General features: G+C 32.3%; 1 protein-coding gene and 1 long non-coding RNA gene across 2 annotated transcripts in view; one reads left to right on the top strand and one right to left on the bottom strand.

The window, feature by feature from the left end:
* Positions 1 to 24,919, top strand: part of LOC114330088 (centromere-associated protein E-like) — a 61,524-nt gene extending 36,605 nt beyond the window's left edge. The window contains exons 5-7 of the mRNA XM_028279403.2: positions 11,810 to 12,200; positions 12,262 to 12,389; positions 19,306 to 24,919. Of these exons, the coding sequence (XP_028135204.1) occupies positions 11,810 to 12,200; positions 12,262 to 12,389; positions 19,306 to 19,416 (630 nt within the window). The 3' untranslated portion in view covers positions 19,417 to 24,919. The remainder of the gene's footprint in view (positions 1 to 11,809; positions 12,201 to 12,261; positions 12,390 to 19,305) is intronic.
* On the bottom strand, positions 8,334 to 10,558 carry LOC126879525 (uncharacterized). Its single transcript, XR_007696103.1, has 2 exons — positions 10,345 to 10,558; positions 8,334 to 10,214 (listed from the first exon to the last, which is right to left on the bottom strand). It is a non-coding gene; the product is annotated as an uncharacterized LOC126879525 (long non-coding RNA).
* Positions 24,920 to 25,315: the final 396 nt, after the last annotated feature.

Genomic DNA, 25,315 nt, shown 5'->3' with positions numbered 1-25,315 from the left:
TAAGGCCATCATCACGATGGTCTCTCAGAAAAATATTTTGTAGACATAAGAACACTATAGACCCTACTATTGGTCGTAGTCTTTCTTTATTTTTTGTGTCTGTTTAGACCTCTGAGAGTCCAACTGGGTAATGATTGACTTTTGAGAGTTGCGATAACTTTTTAGAAAATCCAGCTCAACCTAAACGCACTCCTTGTGGTATGATGTTTTTTCATCGGTTTATATGACTCCGTCTTTGCTCATGAGTTTGACGAAAGATGTTAAAGGTTTCGTGACAAGGCTTTGGGCTGTCATCCCATTATTGTGACCATATTTTTCATTAGAAAAATGAAACGCAATATTTGTAAAACAATTCCTTTTGACTGTGCGAAAATACCAACCAACTCCTTTGTTCTAAGTGCTAGTGACCCAAGTAACGCTTCACTTCTTTTTTATTCTTTGTGTGTATAGAATATGGAAATTTATACGATTTTGATGGCTGTCAAGATCGTTCTAACAATTGGCACTCTGTAAAATTATCAACATTTTGATTTATAAAAAACCCAAAAGTCATTCCTGAAGCTTCTTCGTTACTTCTTTTTTTCAATTCTAGTCCAGAAAACGTATTTATCCCCTGTTTTGTACATATATTTATGTGTTTGAAATTAAAAACATTTGAACTGCAAATATTTAAATTTATATTATTTTAAATTCTCGGAGGGGGCCATCGCCCCCATGGCCCCCTCCCTGGATCCGCCCTTGTGGAACGTATTAATTCGTTCCCATGAAACCCATGGAACGTTAATTATCTAGTAACGAAACGGTAATCTGACGGTTCTTGGTCGTGTTGGAACAAACCTTATGACAATATTAATTTTCTCTCTCTCTCTCTCTCTCTCTCTCTCTCTCTCTCTCTCTCTCTCTCTCTCTCTCTCTCTCTCTCTTTATCTCTATCTCTTGGACCATCACTCCAAGTTGAGTATTGAACCATTGGGCGCATCTACGTTTCTTGGCCGATGGTGTAAGACGGCTGGTGGCCAGCTCAGCGCATGACAATATTAAATATTTCACAGCGAAATATTGCGTCGGGCTCAAAATTATCAGTCGCCTCAATACTAGGCCCTATATATCAGGAGCAAAAAAAACAAGAATAATTACTTCTTTGGTCTTGTCGACGCCGGGCCCCTTACATCGCCGGGCCCGGTAAAATGTACCGGCTGTATCCCCCTCTCGGCGGGCCTGCTCAGGCGGTAGGATGTCTGGCTTTCACGCAGAAGGCCGGGGATCTAATCCTAGCGCCGGCGAGAACAACTGGATATTTTTCGACTCAGCCTAAATAATATGGGTACCTACCTTAGGTAAAACTAGGAGTAATAATGGGCGGTTGAAGCGAAGCACCGGCCTTTGTTATCTTCCTTGTATACTGTACACCCTAGAGATATCAGACTACCCTGGTATGATCCCAAAGCTGGGTTAGCGGTATAAAAGGGAAACTATTATTATACGTAATATTACATTTCTTATAAACTTTTATTTCGATGAGTATTGGTGTTTACCCTACCTAATAGGAATAAAATACAATTTTAATTGAAAAAAACGTTATGTTTGACTTGACGTTTTGATTTCCATCTTCTATCGGTTGCGGAAGTCGTCAGAACTAGCAGATCGGTCGTCTGCCGGATCAAGCACTCCGCTAATTGCTAATATCCTATGAACCTTTTAGTTGGTTATACAGTATGTCCCTGTAAGTTGTATCCATATGGAAAACTTTTTTATTATTAGTTTTACGAAAAAAAGTTATTCTTCATAAAAAGCTCTGCATGGTCCAAAACCTAATATTTAACTATCAAATATCAAATTTTTTGAATATTATACGAGGTATGTCAAAAAGTTTGAATTTCATTCAAGAGTAAAGTAGCTTTATTTCTCACAATATTGAAATTTGCTATTATGAAAAGTTGTTTGGAATTAAAAAATATGTTCTAGTATGCAATTACATCTTTCTAATTGAAAAATTATTTTTTTGAAAAATTATGGATAACTAACATTATTTTCAGTTATTTCAATTCAGATAACTCTTTTATTATTAATTTTACGAAAAAAAGTTATTCTTAATGAAAAGTTCTGCATGGTCTAAACCCTAAAATACAACCATCATATGTCAAATTTTATCAATTTTATACGAGGTATGTCAAAAAATATGAATGTCGCTCAAGAGTAAAATACGTTTTTTTTATCACAATACCGAAAATTGTTATTATGAAAAGTTATTTAGAATTAAAAACTATGTTTCAGTATGTAATTACATCCTTCTATTTGAAATATTCTGAACTATAAAGGTACTTTACTTTTGATCTAAATTTATCTTTTTTGACATACCTCGTATAAAATTGATAAAATTTGATATAAGATGGTTGTATTTTAGGTTTTAGACTATCCAGAACTTTTTATTAAGAATCACTTTTTTTCGTAAAATTAATAATAAAAGAGTAACCAGAATTGAGTAACTGAAAATAATGTAATTTTTCAAAACAATTGTTTTTTTCAATTAGAAGGATGTAAATTCATATTAGAATATAGTTTTTAATTCCAAACAACTTTTCATAATAGCAATTTTCAATATTGTGAAAAATAGAGCTACTTTACTCTTGAGTGAAATTCAAATTTTTTGACGTACCTCGTATAACATTCATAAAATTTTATATCTGATGGTTGAATCTTAGGTTTTGGACCATGCAGAGCTTTTTATGAAGAATAACTTTTTTTCGTAAAATTAATAATAAAAAAGTTTTCCATATGGATACAACTTACAGGGACATACTGTATATTCGATGGTTAAGAGCGCAGATATAGTATGTCCAAATATCTTAATTGTTAAGGAGAACGTTTTGAAGTTTTTGCGTTACTTTGTGTTTGATACTGCTGATATACCGATATATCATAATGTTTGGGTAATAAGTTCGGGTATCATTATTAGCGTAATGTAGATATTTTTTAAAATATTATGTATTATTGGGTTAAAAAATATTTTTTTTGAAAATGTGTATGGACATACAACATAAGGGTTGTTACCGCATGTTACTGCATGCCCGGTTACAGCCATGATAAGTTTGATCGTGTGAGCACTAATATTGTATGTCCCAAAACATACTATGTTTGTGCACTTCCAAACGGACATAAAATATCTGTGCAAGTCGGTTTTTAGTACAAATGGGAAATACTATATTTTGGCAAGGCCGTTTAACCCATTTACAATCATTCTGGACTTACTATGCAGAACATTCATATGACCCTACTGAATATTTTTATAATGTTATCTTAAAATCAGCAAAAAGTGGACATACTATATCTGTGCTCTTAACCATCGATATTGTCGTGTTATGCTTGGAGGTCTACGCAGTATTCGCGGTGTGCAAGTACTTGGAGGGGATACGAGATACGATCGTGCGCGAATAGAGGAGAAATCTTGCGACTTTCTTAAATAATTCATATTGTCAATTAAAATTGTCAAATTGACGTATATTTCATACCTACTGTCATTGAAGAAGAAAAATTATATGTTGCTCACAATATTGATATGATATGCAATTATTATATAAAAGTACCTATATCTAATTAATAGGGAACTTGCATAAAATTTTAAATTCGAAAAAAATGTTATAAATCAAAACAGAACATAATTTAAAACATGTATCAAAGATAAAAAAGTTTTGTTTGTTTTTCGTTTAGCCCCTAAAGACGATTAAAAATTCAAATTATACCAGCCAGCCCAAAACGCGTCGTGACGTCATCGGGCTATATGTTTACATTCTGAACCAACAAAGTAAACAAAATTGTATATAATTTTAAATTAGACATTATAAACGTCAGTAGAAAATGAAGTTATGTGACGTTACAAGTGTTTTTGATCGTTTGAACTATTCATAGAAAATTTGTACTTTTACAAAATGGTTTTATTTTCCATAGTAAACCTTCTTTCCTTTCCTTCAATAACTATATCAAACTCCAATCTCAAAAAACTGGTATATATTATTACAATGACATACGATAAATGTCATTAGAATATAAATATTTTTCCTTTATTCCGCGACGACGAGCTGGCCAAATACCCAAGTAGGTGGAGGCCAATAAACTAAAGAAGAAGCAGAAGAATATACCTAAATATAACCATAAGCGGAACCATATAGTTATACTATGTGAAGTCACGGGTCGTTTGAACTATTTTAAAATACAGAAGACTTTAAATGTGTAGTTCTAAGTTATTATGAGTTTTTGAAGCGTGAAATTTTGGAAATCTCATTTTTATACAAAACTGAACGTTATTATGTAATAAAAAAATGTGCAAGTTCCCTATTGTATTTTGCTTGCAGTACTGCATTTTAATAATTAATTTTATTTACTTCATACAATTGTTTACCTTTTAATAACATAACCTAAATCTTACTTTTTTTTCTTATAATTTTTTTTTTGGGCTACGGCCTTGACAATTATCCAGCAACCAGGCCAGCAAGATTGGCCAATATAATTAAAAGTGCGAAAAAAGTTGCCGAGCTATGAAACCAGGTGTCGCTTTTCCGAACTTGCACGGTCCCAATAGAGCTCACCGCTTACAGCTCGTCCACATGAGGGCGGTTTTCCAACGTCGACGTCGCGGTTTACTTGTTTTTCGTGGTAACTTGAAAGGCAGCATTAGGGTGTGATCAGGTAAAACAGGTAAAACGCGACGTAACCGCTATCAAACCGCCCTCATATGTACATTCGCTTAGTACCAGATAGGAACGGTTCTAACAATAGGTAACCTGCGGATTAAATTCAATGAGAAAGTCTCGTCAGTAAGTACAAATAGCAAAAATTCAAGAGATACAAATAGCAAAATATGGAAAATGGAGAATGGATAGTATCCAGACGATATCGATTATCCTGTCTGCTACTGGTGTCATTACGAAGAACTTCCTAGTGAATATTAAACAGGTGGATCTTATATGCCCGATAATGCGACATTAATGCATAGCTCAATTTTTTTGATACCAAATAGGTATATATTGTAATGAGTTCTTTACTGTATTATATTTTTAACACTTATTGTAATTGAAAACATACAGTGAAGGTGTTCGAGTTAAAATAAATTCATTTTCTCGAGAATGAGTGAGTCTGGAGATAAATCCCAAAACAGGTCGATTTTTATTTTTAAATTATAATGTTTTGGCATATATATCATACTAGTGACGTCATCCATCTGGGCGTGATGACATAATCGATGATTTTTTTAAATGAGAAGATGGCTCGTGTGCTTGTGATAGCTCATTCGAAAGGTTATTCAATTTTCTATTTACTAGTATCAACATTAACATAATAATTATTTATTCAGGGTGCCCAAAATTGTTTTTTCTGAATTAAATTAAGTGAGACAAAAAGAAGAATGTATGTAATTTATTTAATGCAAAATACATTTTACTGCTGTCAGAAAACAGAAAAAATATTAATTTGAAAAATAAACGTTGCTTTTCGCTTAAATTAAATGTTCAAACTGCTAAAAGGCAGGTGGGTGGTAGCTTTAATATTGAATTTGACCGAAAAACAATATTTATTTATCAAATAAACATTTTTCCTGTTTTCGGACAACAGTAAAATGTATTTCGAATTAAATAAATTATATGCATTCTTCTTTTTGTCTCAATTAATTTAATTAAAAAAAAATTTTGGGCACCCTGTATAAATAATTATGTTAATGTTTATATTAGTGAATAGAGCATTGAATAACCTTTCGAATGAGATGTCACACGACCCCTATTCTCATTTAAAAAAATCATCGATTACGCCATCACGCCCACATGGATGACGTCACTAGTATGATGTATATCGATACATTTTTGGCCAAGTAACTTAAGTGACATTTTTGGCGAAAATCATGATTTTCCATTAAACTAACACTATTATTGTTTAGAAGGTACTACCAAAGTGTAGTAAGCCTAGAATTACTTTAAAGATAATATATGTATAGGCTTACTACAATTTGGCAGTGCCCTCTGAACAATAATAGCGTTAGTTTAATGGAAAAACATGATTTTCAAAAATGTCACTTACGTTACTTTGACAAAAATGTATCGATATGCCAAAAAATTAAAATTTTTAAAAATAAAAATCGACCTCGATTATTCTATTGGGGAACATAAGGCTTGCGTTACAATATCATGATTTAATTTTTTTTCGTAAAGTGAGGAGTGAGCAGGAGTAAGGAGCGAGAGTGATTAATCGTTTCGTTTGTCCAAGCAAAGAATATAAATATACTCTCCTAGAAGAAGAGTTTGAATGGAAAAGATGGTCACGTTTATTTGTCCCTTGAAAATACCGTTGTCATTGTCAGGCCACATGCACCTACTCAGTTGGTGCACAAAATCCTATGCTGAAATGTTACAGGGCAGTACCCTTCTTTGATCCAAGTAACGGTTGCTTGAATCTGAACCTGGAACGACACTGAAATTCGTCCAAAAGGCTTCTAATTCTTTTTTGATTTACCAATATTCCTCAGGCATCCGGCTCGAAGGATCATAAGTTTGGAGTTATTACGCTAGGAATACTCCTAGACAATTCAGTTTTCAATTTTTACTGCAATAATGGACAAACTAAACTGATTTCAAACTATTTATGCACTTTCTCCGAAGAACACGCCATCCCTCCTCTTAGGGCTTGACCCTAATAGCACAAGGACGTCCAATGGACGTCCATTGGACGTCCTTCACGGACTTTAGGGACGTCCGTTTTCGTCCGAGGAACGTCCTTTATACGTCCTATTTTGGTCCAAATGTCGCGCTACCGAACGTCCATTGGACGTCCATCTAAGGTCCGAGGGGACGTATATTGGAACTTAATCGGACGTAAATTGGACCTTAATCGGACGTCCTAGGGGACGTAAATTGGACCTTAATCGGACGTAAATTGGACCTTAATCGGACGTAAATTGGACCTTAATCGGACATAAATTGGACCTTAATCGGACGTCCTAGGGGACGTAAATTGGACCTTAATCGGACGTAAATTGGACCTTAATCGGACGTAAATTGGACCTTAATCGGACATAAATTGGACCTTAATAGGACGTAAATTGGAGCTTAATCGGACGTAAACTGGACCTTAATCGGACGTAAATTGGACATTAATCGGACGTAAATTGGACCTTAATCGGACGTAAATTGGACCTTAATCGGACGTCCTAGGGGACGTGAATTGGACCTTAACAGGACATCCAATTTTGGTCCAAAGGCCAAGTTGCCAAACGTCCAATGGAGGTCCACCTAACGTCGGAGGGGACGTTCGGTGGACGTCATTTGGGCATTCATAGGATGTCCCAGTTTGGTCCAATGTCTTGCTGCTGAACATCCATCTAACGTCCTGGAAGGTCATTCGGTGGACGTCTAGCGACGATATTTAGACCTGTGGAGAATGTATTGTGGGAAATAAAAAATATATTTTTTAAGGAACTTATATTTCATCTTATATCAAATTACAATTATTGGATATTACATTATTTACATTAAATTACAATACACTTCTCCAAGAAATTAACGCACCACCTTAAATATGGGGTATATTTGATGTCTCGTATTTCCTAAACCTGTTGTCCCATCTAAGTGATGTTTTTATATTATTCTAGGCTATAGGTTACCTCCTTAAGCTTGTCATGCACAGGGAGCTATGCTGTAATATATGTATATTATATCATATCGCTCTCTATAGTAATGTATATTACAGTATAGCTCCCTGTGCATGACAAGCATAAGGAGGTAACATATTCTAGGGCCTAGGCTAGAATATTATAAAAAAAAATCACTTAGATGCAACAACAGGTTTAGGAAATTCGAGACATCAAAAATGCCCAATTTTTAAGGTGGTGCGTAATGGGCTGTATATACAGGGTGTAACAAAAATACAGGTTATAAATTAAATCACATATTCTGGGACCAAAAATAGTTCAAATGAACCTAACTTACCTTGTACAAATATGCACATAAAAAAAAGTTACAGCCCTTTGAAATTACAAAATGAAAATCGATTTTTTCGATTATATCGAAAACTATTAGCGATTTTTTATTGAAAATGGACATGTGACATGTGGCATTATTATGGCAGGAATATCTTAAAGAAAAATTATGGTGAAATTTGTGCACCCCATAAAAATTTTATGGGGGTTTTGATCTCTTAAATCCTCCCAAACTTTTGTGTATGTTCCAATTCAATTTTATTATTGTGGTACCATTAGTTAAATTCAATATTTTTGTTTCTTAGTATTTTTCAGATAAGGCAGTTTTTATCGAGTTGCGACTTCTTTTTTAATATGTCCACGTAAAAATTTTATGGGGGTTTTGTTCCTTTAAACCCCCCAAATGTTTGTGTATGTTCCAATTAAACTATTACTGAGGTACCATTAGTTAAACAGAGTGTTTTCAAAACTTTTTTGCCTCTTTGTATTTTTTCGATAAGGCACGTTTTATCGAGTCTGGCTTCTTTTTTAATATGGTTCAAAATATACCTAAAAATGTAAAGCATAAATAAGTTTGCATATTATTACCAAGTCTCCATAATCGTACTTAACCATATACAAATATGTGGTGGATTTGACAAATATTCAAAATATTTCGATAAAAATTGACTTTTCGAAAAAGCAATAAGAGGCAAAAAAGTTTTTAAAACGTTGTTTAAATGGTAGGTACTACAATAATAATTAAATTGAAACGTGCACAAAAGCACATTGTTTTCGATACATTGGAAAAAATCACTTTTCATTTTGTAACTTCAAATGAGTGATAAAGGCACAGAGACTTAGATCACGAGGTCACATTGAAAGGATGCCAAAAACGAGGACTCCGAAAAGGGTACTAAACTACACTATAGCTTCAAGAAAGAGAAGCTTTCCGGAAGACCGGAAAATAGATGGAAGCAAGAGGTCGAAAAAGATTTGGAAAGAATGGTGTTACAGGGTCAGAAAAGAAAAATGAATAAGAGGAAGGAATGGAGAAAAATCACATATCAAGCCAGAGAAGATCTCAGTACATAAAGAAACGTGAAAATGAAGAAAAAAACAAACTTTTCAAGCCATGGGCCTCTAAGGCCCTTGGTGCTATTAATATATAACTTCAAAGGGCTGTAACTTTTCTTTTGTGCACATTTGTACTAAGGTAAGTTAGGTCCAATCAAACTATTTTTGGTCCCAGGATATGTGATTAAATTTATGACCTGTATTTTTGTTACACCCTGTATATATATATATAAAGGTTATATTTGGTTCTTGGGACATCAAAGTATATTTTTTAGACATTCCCTGGATATAGTCACTGATGTGACATACCTCCGATTTGTTTTTTCATGAGTTTTGTAAGAGAGACTAAAAACTTTTTTTATGGTCACCTCCTGTTTTCATATATTTTTTGACATGTTTTGTAGTAAATTCAACTATCTATTTACTACAAGACATGTCAAAATTTACATGTGAAAGCAGGAGATGATCCTAAAAATGGTTTTTCGTCTCCTACAAAATTCATGAAAAATCAGATAGGAGAATTTGTACATTACAATTCTCTGATGTTTGGGAAAAAGGGCTTAAGTCAGAAATGCACATCGATAATGTTTTGATGATTTCTGGACCAGAAAAATCGGCTCTTTTTATTGGTACATACAGTTTACGTCTGCAACAGTTTTTTGCTGGTCCAGAAATCATCAAAACATTAGCAATGTGCAATTCTGACTTAAGCCCTTTTTGCCAAACATCAGAGAATTACAATCTGGTCATAACTGACCAATGAGCAATTTTAATTTAACCTAAATTACTACTGTTTCTTAAAATGAAGAGCTTACCCCATAGCGTCTCTTATCTAATCTAACAAGATCGTGCACTATTCTAACATACACAGCCACATCACGCACTATGCTCTGCTTTTCACTATCACCTATCACTCAAACTAGTTCAAAAGGCTTTGTCCTCTTCAATCTTCTAGTTTGCCCAGTAGTATCGAGGAGCTGGATTTCCTCAATATTCTTGTACTTATTTAAGTTGTTTGTCGGGATTCCTGCTATCTTCTTGATGATTATATCCAGGTTCCATTCCTAGGTCTTAATATTTGTTTATAAAGTAATAACTTATTATGCATGGACAATGTTGACTTTCTTCCAATTAGCCAATACACTTTTTATATCTTTATTTTGGTTATATCTGGTTTTTTGTAGACCACTTTCAGCTGATTCTAAAAAAAAATTAAAATGAACGGTAATTTTTCTATTCTTTACAATTAAAAATCAAAATATTTACAGGTAATACATGCATAAATGATTCGTTTCATAAAGAAAATTGAAAACGGATTTTATAATACTTACATAATTGTTTAAGAGATCCAGCCAGAGCCAAAACTAGCATACTAAACAGTACAGTTGAGTACAGCAAAAAAGCCACTAATTTCCATTTTTCACCCCCTTATCGATGCATTTTTTTCCAATCAAAATTTTTACTAAATTTTTAGGTTATCTTATGATGAAAATGAAATAATTGATGACTTGATGACCAATGACCACGCGACGCTACATAGATACTCGCGCGGCAAATTTGAAAATGAACGCAAATTGAATAGTAAATGGCCTCTCTTTAGAGTATGGAAAATTTTACCCCTCCAGGAGGACATTGTACTCTTTTCATAGAATATCTTGTGGTAACTTTCCAGCCATAATTTAATCAGATGTTCACGGAATAGAACTTTGATAGTAGAATTCCTGAAATGTTTTGTTGTTAGGGGAAACTTTTATTTTATTTATTCTTGAATATTTCCTGTTGTTAAACATTGTAACCAATAATTTACAAATAAGATTTTCATTACATTACATGAAATCAAAAACATGTTTTGGATATTAAACTATATAGTTTATAATTGTAATAATTTAATATACAATTTTGAATTAAGATTTAATCTTTTCGATTTAAACTACAGTAAAACTTGTGTTACCGGCCCCCTGCCAACACCGGCCACCTGTACTAACGGCCAGTTTAAAAATTCCCCACTAATTACAGTAAAACCTGTCAGTAACGGCCGCTAAAAATGAAAAAGCTATTGGCCGATATAGAAAGGTGACCGGTATTGCCTGTTTTTGTAGTCTAGATTTCTAGATATAATTGGTTTGGGGAATTTTTAAACTGGCCGTTACTACAGGTGGCCAGTAACACAGGTTGTACTGTATATCTAGGCTACAAAAACTGGCAATAACGACCACTTTTCTATATCGGCCAATAGTTCTTTCATTTTAGTGGCCGTTAGTGACAGGTTTGACTGTATTTCATTAACGTAAAGTTAACGCAAGTTAATATTTTATTGAATTATTTTGCTATTTGATCCCGTAATTGGTATAATGTGTCCAATATAAGCGTTCATAAAACGTCCGTATTTCGTCCAGTATGGACGTCCAAAGGACGTTCAACGTCGGACGTCCAAAGGACGTCCATATTTATTCCGTCCGAAGGACGTCCAACGTCGGACGTCCAAAGGACGTCCATATTTATTCCTTCCGAAGGACGTCCAACATGGGACGTCCTAAGGACGTCCGTTTATAGTCCATGGACGTTAGGACCAAAAATGGACCTATTTTGGACGTCCAAAGGACGTCGTGTGCTATTAGGGTGACAGTAAGTGTATAAAAATGTCGCTGTGACAGTAGGTACGCGCACGAGAGTGACATAAACAGTGGCGTATCAATATATTTTTACAAATACTTAATACTCACTATAATGTAGTTTGTTTAAAGTAACTGTTTGAAGTTAACATAGCAGAATATTAATTTAAATATATGGTTTTAGGCTTCTGAATCGTTAATAAAAACATTCTGCGCTAAACAAGTGGAAAAAGATAAATTATTGAACAAAAAGTTCACATTGCAAGAAAAAATAAACGCCGATCAAGTTTTATTGGTCGAAATAAAATTACTTAAAGAAAAAATAGCGGCAAAAGAAAACGCCATAGAATCCTTAACTGATGCCATAACCAATATATCCGATGATAAGTCTATATTGGAGTTGTCAAGGAAAAGGTCGTATTTGGATGCCTGCAAAACTTTCCTCGAAGAAAGAGCTGAAATCACAAAAAAGAAAAGGGACGAAGAAGAATTTAATATGCAACAACTACAAGCAAGTGTAGAGGAAATAAAGAATAAATGCGAAGAAAAAAGAAACGAAATATTTAAGAAAACAGGTAAATATTAAACTACATTATATAATTTTTTCATTGTTACTTGTGGGATTTTATGTTCTAGGAAAAAGAGTAAGTCCTAAAGGGATTCTAAAACGTAAAGGTCAGAATAAGACCCCTCCTGTTTCCCCCAAAAAGGTAACGTTTATTAATGTGTCTACAGAATCATCTGTTTCAACTCAGGATGATGAGGTAAGTTTGATATAATATGCCATTATAGTCACCCTTCTAATAATTTTTGCACCGAAAATCTTCTAAATATGTTATGCAACTACCAGCTCCTTTCAGTCATTCTAATTATTGTTCTGAAGCTATATTCTTGTGGCAACAAATTTACTAGATATTTTTGTTGATAGTAATAGGCCAGCAAATGAAGCTGAAAAAATGGAACCTCGCAATTTTTTCGTCCAGCATCGATTTGTACAAAAATTTGGGATTAGACTCATTTCACCCTCTAGTTCATTTTCTATATTGAGCCGTTAGTACGCTTTTGGGTTTTTAAGGGTGAAAACTGCCCCTAATTGTAAAAAAATATAAAATAACATTTTAAACTTTAATATGGTCAAAATTTGGTTTCCATTAGTTAAATAATGATTGTTTTATGCTTTAGAATATAATATCATAACATTTCAACCCTTAAAACCACCCTTGTTTGAGCTATATATAACAAATTATGTATTTATTCTAAAAGAATAATGATTTCGGCCTTCATCGATTTGCATAAAAATTTGGGATTAGGATCATTTCACCCTGTACTTCATCATGATCAAGGACATTAATTATTTTTAGGGGTGTAAACTACCCCTTATTTTCAAAAATTATATAAAAATATTGTAAATCTTAAATGGGTAAAATTTGTTTTTGATTGGTAAAATAATGATTGTTTTATGCTTTAGGATATTATATCATAATATTTCTACCCTTAAAAACCAACCTTAATAACATTGCAATTGTTATAAGTAATTTAATAGTTACGTACAAAAACATTTATTTACACAAAAATACGAATTTACTAATACAAATACAAACACAAATAGGATTTTAGTCATCTTCATCGAAATCAATGTCATCTTCGTCTATTACACTTCCAAGCGGGCTATTCGAATTTTTCGAAAAAAAAAAGATTTTTCTTTTTATAAACGTAGCTCCTTCGTTTTTGGAGATAAAAATTTTTTCAAAAATGATTTTGTAGAGTTTTTGATTAGCTATAAGACTATGTGAATTAAATTCCGTAATATCCCTTAGTTTTTAAGTGAGGTGGGTTAAAGGGCTCGAATAAGAAGGTGTTTGCTCGTAGATAGATTTTTAAAACAGCTATATCTCGCTAAATATTCACTGTAAAGAAAATCTATGCACAAAGGAATTTTAGTTATTAAATAAGCTAGAATTTAGTACTCTATCATTTTTTTTTCGTATCTCCAGTATTTTCGGAGATATTTTGAAGAAAAAGGTGTCAATTTATTGACAATTTATTTTTAAACTTTTCTAAAATTAGGCCTTTTAAATAGGTCAAACTTTTTGGGTGTATTGATAATACATATTATTAAGGTTTCCATATTTTTCAAAAATAAAACAGAAAATATTAAGACAAAAATCAAACCACCGACCAACAGAAGTCGCAACACCCTGTATATTAAGCATTAGATGTAGAAAGTGTTTTTCGGAATTAGTGAATCGTATTCGGTTAAAAAAACAGTCTTAGGAACTAAGAAGACAATATATTGGATTTTCTACCGTTTATTTAGATAGACATTTGTAAACATTTATTGCGGAATTTGCTATTGTATGGATATACCACGAAACAATGAAAAGAATGATACAAAAGAGTAGGTTTAGTGAATAGTCATCGGGATAGGTAATTATACTTTTTTCCGTAGAAATTGAAAATGTTAATTATGTATCTACTAAGAATGACTTACGGATTATTGGATAGTAGAAAGTTGGTTTTGTTAAGAAGACGGTAAAATTTGTTTGGATAGAGATAGGTCCTGATTGGTGGAAAGAACGAAGTGGGAGATTTAATGATTTGGATGGAGTTCTGCCATGAGAGGAGAGGACATTGACATTGTGAATTGAATACCGCGCGAGAACATTACAGTTTTTGCTGAGACGACGTTGCTAATTTGCTAAGTTTTTGAAAAAAGTATATGTTGTGAAAAGTTGTATTTGTGTTTGGTGGAAGGAGTTCCAACTGTGGTAGCAGACAGAAGAAATAACTGACATGCTGTAAGTAATAAACACATGTATAGTTTTACACTGGACCAAGTCGATTAGTTGAAATATCCTTGTGTCTGGAGAGAAGGGGTTTATTCATGTAGTTAAGATTTGGAGCAGAGGAGTTAGTAGGAGTATTTGGAGAAACCGAAAAGTACGAGCAAAGTGTAAAGGCACAATCAAAGGAGAGAGAGGTGAAGTCATCAATTTTGGGGACAAAAGGTTAGTTTCGTCATTTTAGTAAACAGAGACTATCAATCACGACCACCTATTTTAAATTAGAGTCATTCGTTTTGTTGGTGTTATTAAGAATAAAAATAAATGAAATTTTATCGTGAATCACTAAAATTAAGAAATCTTTGATTTGGATATAAGTTTAATTAATTTGTATTGATAATTTTGAATGTATGATTTGATGGATGTTTGAAATTTTTATTATTCTGATCATTGTATAGCATATGTATGGCAAATGTTTATTCAATTTTTTTACTTTTGATATTTGATTGGTTTTTATAATAAAACATTTGCTTTGTAAGTTCATAACTGTGCTTTAAATTTATTTTCCTATTGTCTATCCCTTTCCTCAAAGGCAACTAGCAAAAAATACTTTGAAGCCACGTTTTGTTTTAAGTAGTAAAAGAGCCCTGAGATATCATATTAATTTGTTAAAAAATTAGGTAAGTCCAAGTAAAGAGAAGTTAAAATAAATATTATACACATACATTTTAAGCAAACCACAACAATATATAAAAATAATTGTAGAAGGGTGAAGATTAATTTTAATTAGGAGGGTAGTTAGGGGGTTGTTTTCACTGATTTTTTTGTAGAGAAAAGCAAATACTGACCTTATTTTGATCATAAATCGCTCAATTTTTACGCTAGAAACTTTTTATTATTTTTTTTTTTTGAAAGGACTCATTGTATACTTGAAAAATGATTGTGTAATTTTTCCTCGAAACTTGCAAAGTTGTCCCGTTATTTTGCTTGGAATATTTCAAATTATGCATTTGACGAAAAAAGCTAACTTTTAACATGCCGTATCTCGGTTTGTATTGGTCGTAAAAAATTATAAAAAAAGGATTTCGTTTATGTTTCTAAAATAAAGTTACGTGCATAAAAATCGGCCCACTTAAAAAAGTGGTCATTTTTGATGTCTCATATTTCCTAAATTTGTTGACCGATTTAAGTGATTTTTTAAACATGTTATTGCCTGATTCTTTAACAATACCACAGTAATAATATTGTTGCTAAACAGGTTAATTTTCACTGTATACCGAGCGTACCAATCAAACTGTGTTTTTTTCTCAAAGTTCGCATCACCCCTGTGGAATATTTTAGCATTAATAAAATACTTAAATTAAAACTCAACTATAACCTCTGGTTTTCTTAACATTTTGTTTATTGATTCATTCATTTATGTTGGATAGTAAAAAAGTTAGGTACTTTAACAACTAGACATGTTCTTCATCAATAAACAGTGTTTCTAAATAAGTGCGACAAATTTTAAGGGGTAATTCTGCATGAAAAAATAATGACAGTTGGCTTGGTAAAAGTATGTCCGCAAATGTTTCGTTTCCGAGATACGGGATGTTGAATTTTTTCTTGTAAACTGATTATTTATTTATTCCTTTAAAACCAGTTGAGATATGCAAATGAAATTTGGTAGGTTTTAAGAAATAGTTATTGCGGATTTTTTGACATACAATTAAGAATTTTATATTCACCATTAGCGTGCATACGGGTAATATGATCGGTCATATTACACGTATGCGCGCTCGTATGCGCGCTAATGGTGCATATTAAATTCTTAATTGTATGTCAAAAAATGTGCAATAACTACATTTTAAAACCCACCAAATTCCATTGGCATAACTCAACTGGTGTTAAAGCAATAAAATAAATCGTCAGTTTATAAGAAAAAATTTAACATCCCGTATCTCGGAAAGAAACATTTGCGGACATACTTTTATAAAGCCAACTGTCATTATTTTTTCATGCAGAATTACCCCTTAAAATTTGTCGCACTTATTTAGAAACACCTTGTATTGATGAAGAACATGTCTAGTTGTTAAAGTATCTAACTTTTTTATTATCCAACATAAACGAATGAATCAAAAAACAGAATGTTAAGAAAACCTGAGGCTATAGTTGGGTTTTAATTTAAGTATTTTATTAATGCTAGAATATTCCACAGGGTGATTCGAACTTTGAGAAAAAAACACGGTTTGATTGGTACACCCGGTGTACAGTGAAAATTAACCTGTTTTAAAAATTGTTACTTTCAATCACGAATAACTCGAAAAATATTGAAAAAATTGAACAGAAGGGGTCGTGAATTGTAAGTTTTTGAATTCCCTATCTTGTCTTTCTCGCTTCAGCATCCTTTTGGCTTGCAAATTTTAGAAGCCATAGAGGTGTTACCAGGGAAATGGACCAATAAGTTTTCAATTTAAAAATCTTTTAGTAATATTTTTAATATTTTTCAATATTATTAATGTTGCTATTAGGATTGAAAACTTTACCTTTCAGTTGCCAGATGACGCTAGTCACCTACTCCATACACGTCAGTTGCAATGTGGGGATAAACTTTCATGGTTTGGTCACTTCGAGCAGAGAGCAGCAGGCCTACGCCTCTCCGATAATGACTCCGATAAGAGTCGAAAATCGTCGATTCAGAGTGCTGGACTGCGCTCCCTGTTCTAAGTGTAAAGTAAGACGGTTTTGCCTTCGCATTGCAACTGAATGAAAATGGAATTTTTATTTTATTTTTATATTGGTCTTTACTCCTTTGATAGGTCTGGATCACGCGTATGAAAAAAAAGTTGATTAATATAGCGAGCTGAAAATTTGTTAATAGCTTAAGGGTATCTAGTCGGACACACTTTGATATATGGGAACACTGGAACAGGGGAAGTTTTAATTGTGGAACAGGTTAAAAATTTGGAACGGTCAGACCACGAAAACGTCACATGTATTTTGTCCGACAGAACTTTCAATTGATTTGTTATCCTTTCATTAAACTCTCATGCAAAAATCAGACTGCTATTTATCACCTGTCATAATTCCTGTCATTTGACAAATTTTACGTAAAAAAAATACCAAGTTTCTTGTAAAAGGTATATATTAAATTTTATATATATATATATATATATATGATTGTTAATATGTAATGACTGTTGGAATGTAATAAAAATTTTATTGGGGAATGCAGTCAATAAATATTTGGGCTATTCAGTGAAACACTTTGAACTTATTAGTCGAGCTTTCGAAAATTTTATTTTCTTTATCAAGACTATCTACAAATAAAAATGTTTAAATTTAGATAAAACTCAATATATATATATATATATATATATATATATATATATATATATATATATATATATATATATATATATATATTATATTATATATTTATATTATATTATATTTTACAAGAAACTTGGTATTTTTGTGATTTATGGTATACAGCCAGCTACAGGAAGTTTATTTTCCTCGTGAAATTCTACGTATTCCACTCATTATAATTCCCATTTGGTAATATAATTTTTTTGTCTGCAATTTGGGTGCCTAGTATTTTCTGTTTGATAGTCTTTCTTTCCTCTATCTTCGTCCAAGTTTCACCACTCATCCATTTTTTCCTTCCATTTGTTTTATTCCCGAGCACCTCTAGTCCTGTTCCTGTGAATATTTCTTTACACTGCTTAAACACTTCTTGGACCGATTTCGTGTAGTTTATTCTTTCTTGCTTTCGTTTTAGGATTTGGGAAAATTTCTTCCTGTGTTTCTACTTTTTAATTTGGCGAAGTCTAATTTGTGGTTGGGTATGTAAATTCTTTTTTCCTTCTGCATATTTAGTCGTATTTTAGACAATAAGAGATAGTGGTCTGATCCCACTTCTGCTCCTCTTTTATTACACACGTCTATCATTAGTTTACTAATTTTTTTACTTATACATATGTGATCTATCTGGATTACAGTTTTACCATCTGGGGATGTCCATGCGATTTTATGACAGTCTTTATGCGTAAATAACGTTTCTCCTATTTTCAATTGGTTAAGCCAAACTCATGTTTAGTGATCAAATTCGGTTAAGCCGTTTAGAAGTTATTAAGCTACAAAAGTATAATCCAATAATTAACGATTATTCCCGAAATGGTTTATGTAGTTGTAGTGGTTACGACGCTAAATTTGATCTGGCAACGGGCAATCAGAGTTCATTAACCGGCCATCCCAATATTTTTTTTCAATCTATTTCGAACAAAAAAAAATCTAGTGTACATTCGATGGACACTAGATCATTTGGGAGATAATGCGACAAAGGCGACCATTTATAAAGCTTAACGTGTAATCGAGAAACATTGCATTCAACTTTATACATTTAATTTATAAATAACTTTGAAAAACTCATGATACAAGAATAAAAAACCGCTAAACGCCGTAAAAATGAGTGGCGCATACAATATTACAGCTACAAAAGATCTGAAATGAATATTACCTGGCGCGAAAATGTACTTTCATTTTGATGCAAAACAAAATTCTAGTTTTATTTTAAAATGTTTTTCCATAATATTTGCTAAATTTGAAGTAAGCGCGCCTCAAAAGAGTTTCAAAATTCAAACTGTATCAAAGTTACTCTTTTGTGGCGCGTTTTACTTCAAATTGAGCAAATATTAGACATGGAAAAATCTTTTAAAACAAAACTAGAATTTGTTTTGCATCAAGATGAAAATACATTTTCGCGCCACGTAACATTCATATCAGATCTTTTGTAGCTGGAATATTGTATGCGCCACTCATTTTTACGGCGTTTAGCGGTTTTTTATTCTTGTTTACTTCTTCTAAGATCTTTTAGAGATATAAATATGTATATGTTTTTATCTGTTTGTTACAGGAAGATACTTTCGAAAAAATATTGAAACAATACAGAATGAAGCACAGGGATTTGAAATCGAATCCGAAACCAAATAAAATGAAAAGATTAGTTTTGGAAGATGATAACTGATCAATAAATGAAGAATGTATAATAGAAGAGTTTTTATTTAAGTTCACCAATGTTCTATAATAGGCCTATCGTTTAATTATTTTATGGATATCTAGTTATACTTTTTATATACACAGTACATACTTACAACTTAAAACTAATAGTCCGGGAGGTAGCGTCAAGTTTGACCGGAGCATTTTAGCATGGCTGTTTTTTTATAGAGGGTGTTTCATTGGGAAACGGAAATACTTTAATGGTGAATAGAGGTCACCGAGGCCGTTCTAGGTATACTAAATTTTTTGCCCTACCACTTTTATATCCGAGTTACAGGATGTTTTATCGATTTTTCTCATTTCTTTCCTAAGCCATAACTTTAGAACCACCCTGTATATTTTTTAATATTTGGTACGCATATGTCTCATTCAAAACCCAAACGACCGACATACTAATCACAAGAAAAATCCAGGTCCGGATTAACAAAAAATTATAAAGTAGTTGTGACCTTAAAACAACACCCTGTATATTGAAATTTTTAAAATATGTTTGCATATTTGAAAAGAGCACAAAAAACAAAGTCTAATGGTTTGCTTCGATTTTTCGGCCAGACAATTTTTTGACCTTAATTTTGAAATTATATTGAATTTTTTAAGAAGTCAACATTAAAAAGCAGGTATTATTAACTTTTAATTATAAATTATTAAAGTTATTGAATATATACTCATTTTAAAATGAATCAATACTTATTTACCATATTGGAAAGACCCAATTATTAATCACAAGAAAAATCCAGGTCCGGATTAACAAAAAAACATAAAGTGATTGTGACCTTGAAACAACACCCTGTATATGGACATTTTCAAAAATTGTTTGCACATTTGAAAAGACCACAAAAATACGAGTTTATCGGTTCACTTTGATTTTTTGTGCAAAAATTTATTAACTTTAATTTTGAAATTAAATACTTAGGTATATTCAAATTTTTAAGAACCCTGAAATTTATAAACAGGTTTTTAAAGCACTTTTAATAATAAATCATTCAAGTTAATGAATAAATACTGATTTTAAAAATAATAAGTTATAATTTACTGCGTTAGAAGGACTCACTTACTAATCACAAGAAAAATCCAGGTCCGTATTAACAACAAAATACAAAATAATTATTGTGACCTTGAAAAAACACCCTGTATATTGAAATTTTTAAAATACGTTTGTACACCTAAAGTGAGCACGAAAAACTAAGTTTAATGTCCCACTTTCATTTTTTGTGCAGGCAATTTAATGACATTACTTTTGAAATTATATCGAAATTTTTATTATGAGTTCCCAGAGTTCTTAAAAATTTCGACATAATTTCAAAAATTGTCTGGCCAAAAAATTAAAGCAAACGAGTAAACTTAGTTTTTGTGCTCTTTTCATACCTATGTGCAAACGGATTTTGAAAATTTCAATATACAGGGTGTTGGTTTCAAAGTTACAATTACTTTATATTGTTTTGTTAATCCGGATCTGGATTTTTATTGTGATTTGTAAGTGGGTCATTAGAATGTCGTAAATAAGTATTAATTATTTTTAAAATGGGTATTTATTTAATAACTTTAATAAATTATTGTTAAAAGTGCTATAAAAATCTGCTTTTTAATTTCAGTGTTCTTAAAAGTATCAATATATTTAATTTCAAAATTAAAGCCATTACATTTTCTTCACAAAAAATTAATGCAAACCGATAAACTCAGATTTTTGTGGTCTTTTCAAATGTGCAAACAAATTTTGAAAATTTCAATATACAGGGTGTTGTTTCAAGATCAAAATTACTTTATGTTTTTTTGTTAATCCGGACCTGGATTTTTCTTGTGATTAATAATTTTGTCGTTCCAATGTGGTAAATAAATATTGATTAATTTTAAAATGAATATTTATTCAATAGCTTTAATAATTTATAATTAAAGGTTTAATAATACCTGCTTTTTAATGTCAGAGTTTTTAAAAAATTCAATATAATTTGAAAATTAAAGTCATAACATTGTCTGACCGGAAAATTGAAGCGAACGATTGGACTTAGTTTTTTGTGCTCTTTTCAAATATGCAAGCAGATTTTCAGAATTTCAATATACAGGCTGTTGTTTTAATATGACAAACTTTATATTTTTTTGTTAATCCGGACCTGGATTTTTCTTGTGATTAGTATGTCGGTCATTTGGGTTTTGGATGAGACACATATGTGTACCAAATATCGAAAAAATATACAGGGTGGTTCTAATTATGACTTAGGAAATAAATAGGCAAAATCGATAAAACACCCTGTAACTCGGTTATAAAAGTCGGTAGGGCAAAAAATGTAGTATACCTAGAACCGCCTCGGTGACCTCTATTCACAATTAAAATATTTCCGTTTCCCTATGAAACACCCTGTATAAATAATACATACTTACAACTTAAAACTAATAGTCCGGGAGGTAGCGTCAAGTTTGACCGGAGCATTTTAGCATGGCGGTTTTTTTTATATAGTCAGTTGTTCCAAAGCCTATTAACAAATGATGTGTCAGCTGGCCCAAAACCGGGGCTTTTAGACAAGAAAGGATAAAATATGAAAGTAGATGGAAAAACCCTACAACTTATATGTCAAATATTTATCTCCGTGCCTTACATCCATAATGGCCTAGGGGTTAGAATACCTGGCTCCTTGCTTTCTCCCAGGCGAGTCGGGTTCGATTCCCGGCGTCGGAAAAACTTTTTGTTTTTAAAATAGACATTTTGATTTGAAAAATAATTCTTCTTCTTCTTCTTCTTCTTCTTCTTCTTCTTGCGACTAGGATTACTCCTGTTTGTCTGCCTCTTATTATGTTTCAGTTGTTGTTGACTGCACATTGTCTTTCCACCTTTTCGGCGGCCTTCCAACGGGTCTTCTGCTATACGGCTTGTTGTTTTTACAGATATTCGCTAATCTATCTGGTTCCATTCGGTTTACATGTTCGTTCCAGTTTTTCTTTCTTGTTTTTATCCACCTGTTAATATTTTGAATTTTGCATCGTTCTTGTATGCTTCTGTTGCTTTGTCTGTCTCTTAATGATATGCTCGCTATTGACCTTAATACTTTCATTTCGATATTGTTGATTTGTTGTTTCGTCTTTCTTGTATCGGTCCTTGTCTCCGCTGCATATGTTAGGATATGGTTTCTCGGAGACAACCACTTACTCTTGCTGATTTTGTTGCTTGTGGTGTGGTATCTATTCTTATATTCCTGTTGCTAGTGCTCTCTACTCCTAGGTAATTGAATTTCAGAATTATAAAAATTATTTTTCGAATCAAAATGTCAATTTTAAAAACAAAAAGTATTTCCGACGCCAGGAATCGAACCCGACTCGCCTGGAGGAAAGCCATGAGCCAGGTATTCTAACTACTATACCATTATGGATGTAAGGCACGGAGATAAATATTTGACATATAAGTTGAAGGGTTTTTCCATCTATGTACTTTCATATTTTATCTTTTCTTGGCTAAAAGCCCAGAAGTCACGCTAGCTAACAGACATTTTCGTTATCAAACAAGTAATATCTACCAAAATAAATTCATAGAATCCGTGCTAAAATCACCGTAAAAATTTGACACTACCTCCTAGATTATAATTTTCCAAGTTCAAAACAAGACAATTTCAGTCAATATTAAACAACAAGACCAGGTTTATAAGTTCTGTGCTTACATAAACTACAATATTTATATTATTAGACAAGACGAAAACGGCGGGTTCGTTGGAAAAAATATTCCCATGAGATTTTTTTGCATAATCACATTTGTAAGACACCCCAGAATAAGGTTCAAGAAGTCGCCCACGCGAAAAGTGGTCCAAATTTTTTTAACAATTTTTTTTAATCAAATTGCAAAAATCAATATTTTTGGCCCGGACAAATTATTTTTAGGTTTTTTGGACCATTCTGGATAAAAAAGGTTACTTATAATTTTTCTGTAAAGTTGATCTTTTTCTACCTACCTACTAAAGTTGATCTACCTACTTTAGAGAAAAAATATAACAGACCTTTTTTGTCCAGAATAGTCCAAAAAATCTCAAAAAAATGTGGGGCCAAAAATATTGATTTTTGCAATTTAATTAAAAAAAAATTGTTAAAAAAATTTGGACCACTTTTCGCGTAAGCGACTTCTTGAACCTCATTGTGGGGTGTCTCACGAATTTGATTATGCAAAAAAATCTCATGGGAATATTTTTCCCAACGAACCCTTGTCTATATGTGCTTATAAACATAATTCTGTAATTAACTATTTAGTGGGAAATAAGCCACAATTAACTTGAAAAAATAATTTTATTAACGTTTCGAAGCCCAAATCGGGTTTCGTTGTCAAAATACAAAATACTACTAAAATAAACAAAAATGTTGTTGCTAAGTAACAACTAGTATTTTGTATTTTGACAACGAAACCCGATTTGGGCTTCGAAACGTTAATAAAATTCAAAAAAAAAGTTAATTGTGGCTTAGTTTCCACTAAATAGTTAATCATAAAAATGCCACAAGGAAATAGCTTCAGAACAACAATAATTCTATAAACACCAAAGTTTTGGTCTAAATCTTGCAATTAAACTTAAAAACCTGCATCTTTTGTGTACCACATGGAACATTGACCTTTGACAATCTTATTAGTAATAAAAATTATGAAATTTTAATTTTGTTTGTGCCAGATCAGAATTATAATATATATCTATAATACACTCACCGGCACAAAATTCCGCTACCCAAATTTTTTATTAAGTTTGACAATTTATAACTTTATTATTTGTCTCCGATTTTCAAGATTCTTGCACCAGTTTGTAGGTACATGTATTGTTATCATTAATTTGGTATTATTCCGGTAACAAAAAAAATTGCTTGCATGGCATTATACAGGGGTGAATGTTGTATTTTCTCCTACCTTTAAAAAATTCCCTGTAAAAATGGAATAGCTGATTTGGTTTCATAGTCCTGTCATATTATCCCGGAGGCATCACTACAATTTTCTATTTTGAATTATCCGAATATCTCTTTTTTCGTAAGAGCTGTACAAATTTTTGTAAATAAAAACACTGATTGACTCATAAAATAGAGATTGGATTAGATAAGATTAGAATGTTCCGCATGCACCCCAGATCTCAATCCTATTGAGCATTATGGGATGAATTAAAAAAAGATATTTGCCGTCATCCTAGGCCTCCAGAAAATTCGGTACCGTTATGGTCCTGGTAGAGGAATATCGGACTATTGACCTGGCAAGGATAACACATCTTTATTCGATGCTAAACAGATTGCGAGCAGTCGTTGCTGCAAGAGGTGGACGTACCCGTTATTGAATTGTTCTGTTAAAAAAACAGTAAATCCTTTATAAAAGGTATATTTAAAATCCCTAAAAAGGGCTATATCACAATTAGAACTAGTTGTCGACTAGTTTACCAGTCATCATCAGTGCTTACCTAAAATGAATATAACCTGATAAAATAATGCAAAGATTGAAATTTTGACTAGGGTTAAAAAGCTGTCGGTTATACTCACGTGAAGTTTACATGCTAACCACCAAGATATAATTTTACAAAAATATGAGGGTAAAAGCCCTATATACGTTGTCCTTTAAGGAAACATCGGTTAAAAATGCCAATTAAAACATGGATGTTAGAAATATTTTACCATTATGCCCTAGGTAACATCTGAACAGTAGTGTGACTTGATTACATGGTGGAAATCAGGTGGCAAGTGAAAGTGACAATGAGTTGGATGTAGACCTCCGAACGTTGACAGGACAGAAATGACAGTTCCACAGGAAGTTGAAAAATTAGCCTGTCATATTTAAAGACTATGGTGTACAGATTGTTAAAATTAGAAATGATGTAACAACACACTCCATTGTGAGAATTATCATTTAAAATTCGGTAAACTAGATTTTG

The sequence above is a fragment of the Diabrotica virgifera genome, chromosome 2 (assembly GCF_917563875.1).
Source record: "Diabrotica virgifera virgifera chromosome 2, PGI_DIABVI_V3a".
NCBI lineage: Eukaryota > Metazoa > Arthropoda > Insecta > Coleoptera > Chrysomelidae > Diabrotica > Diabrotica virgifera.
Note: the sequence above shows the minus strand (reverse complement) of the source record. Positions and strands in the feature narration are given on the sequence as shown.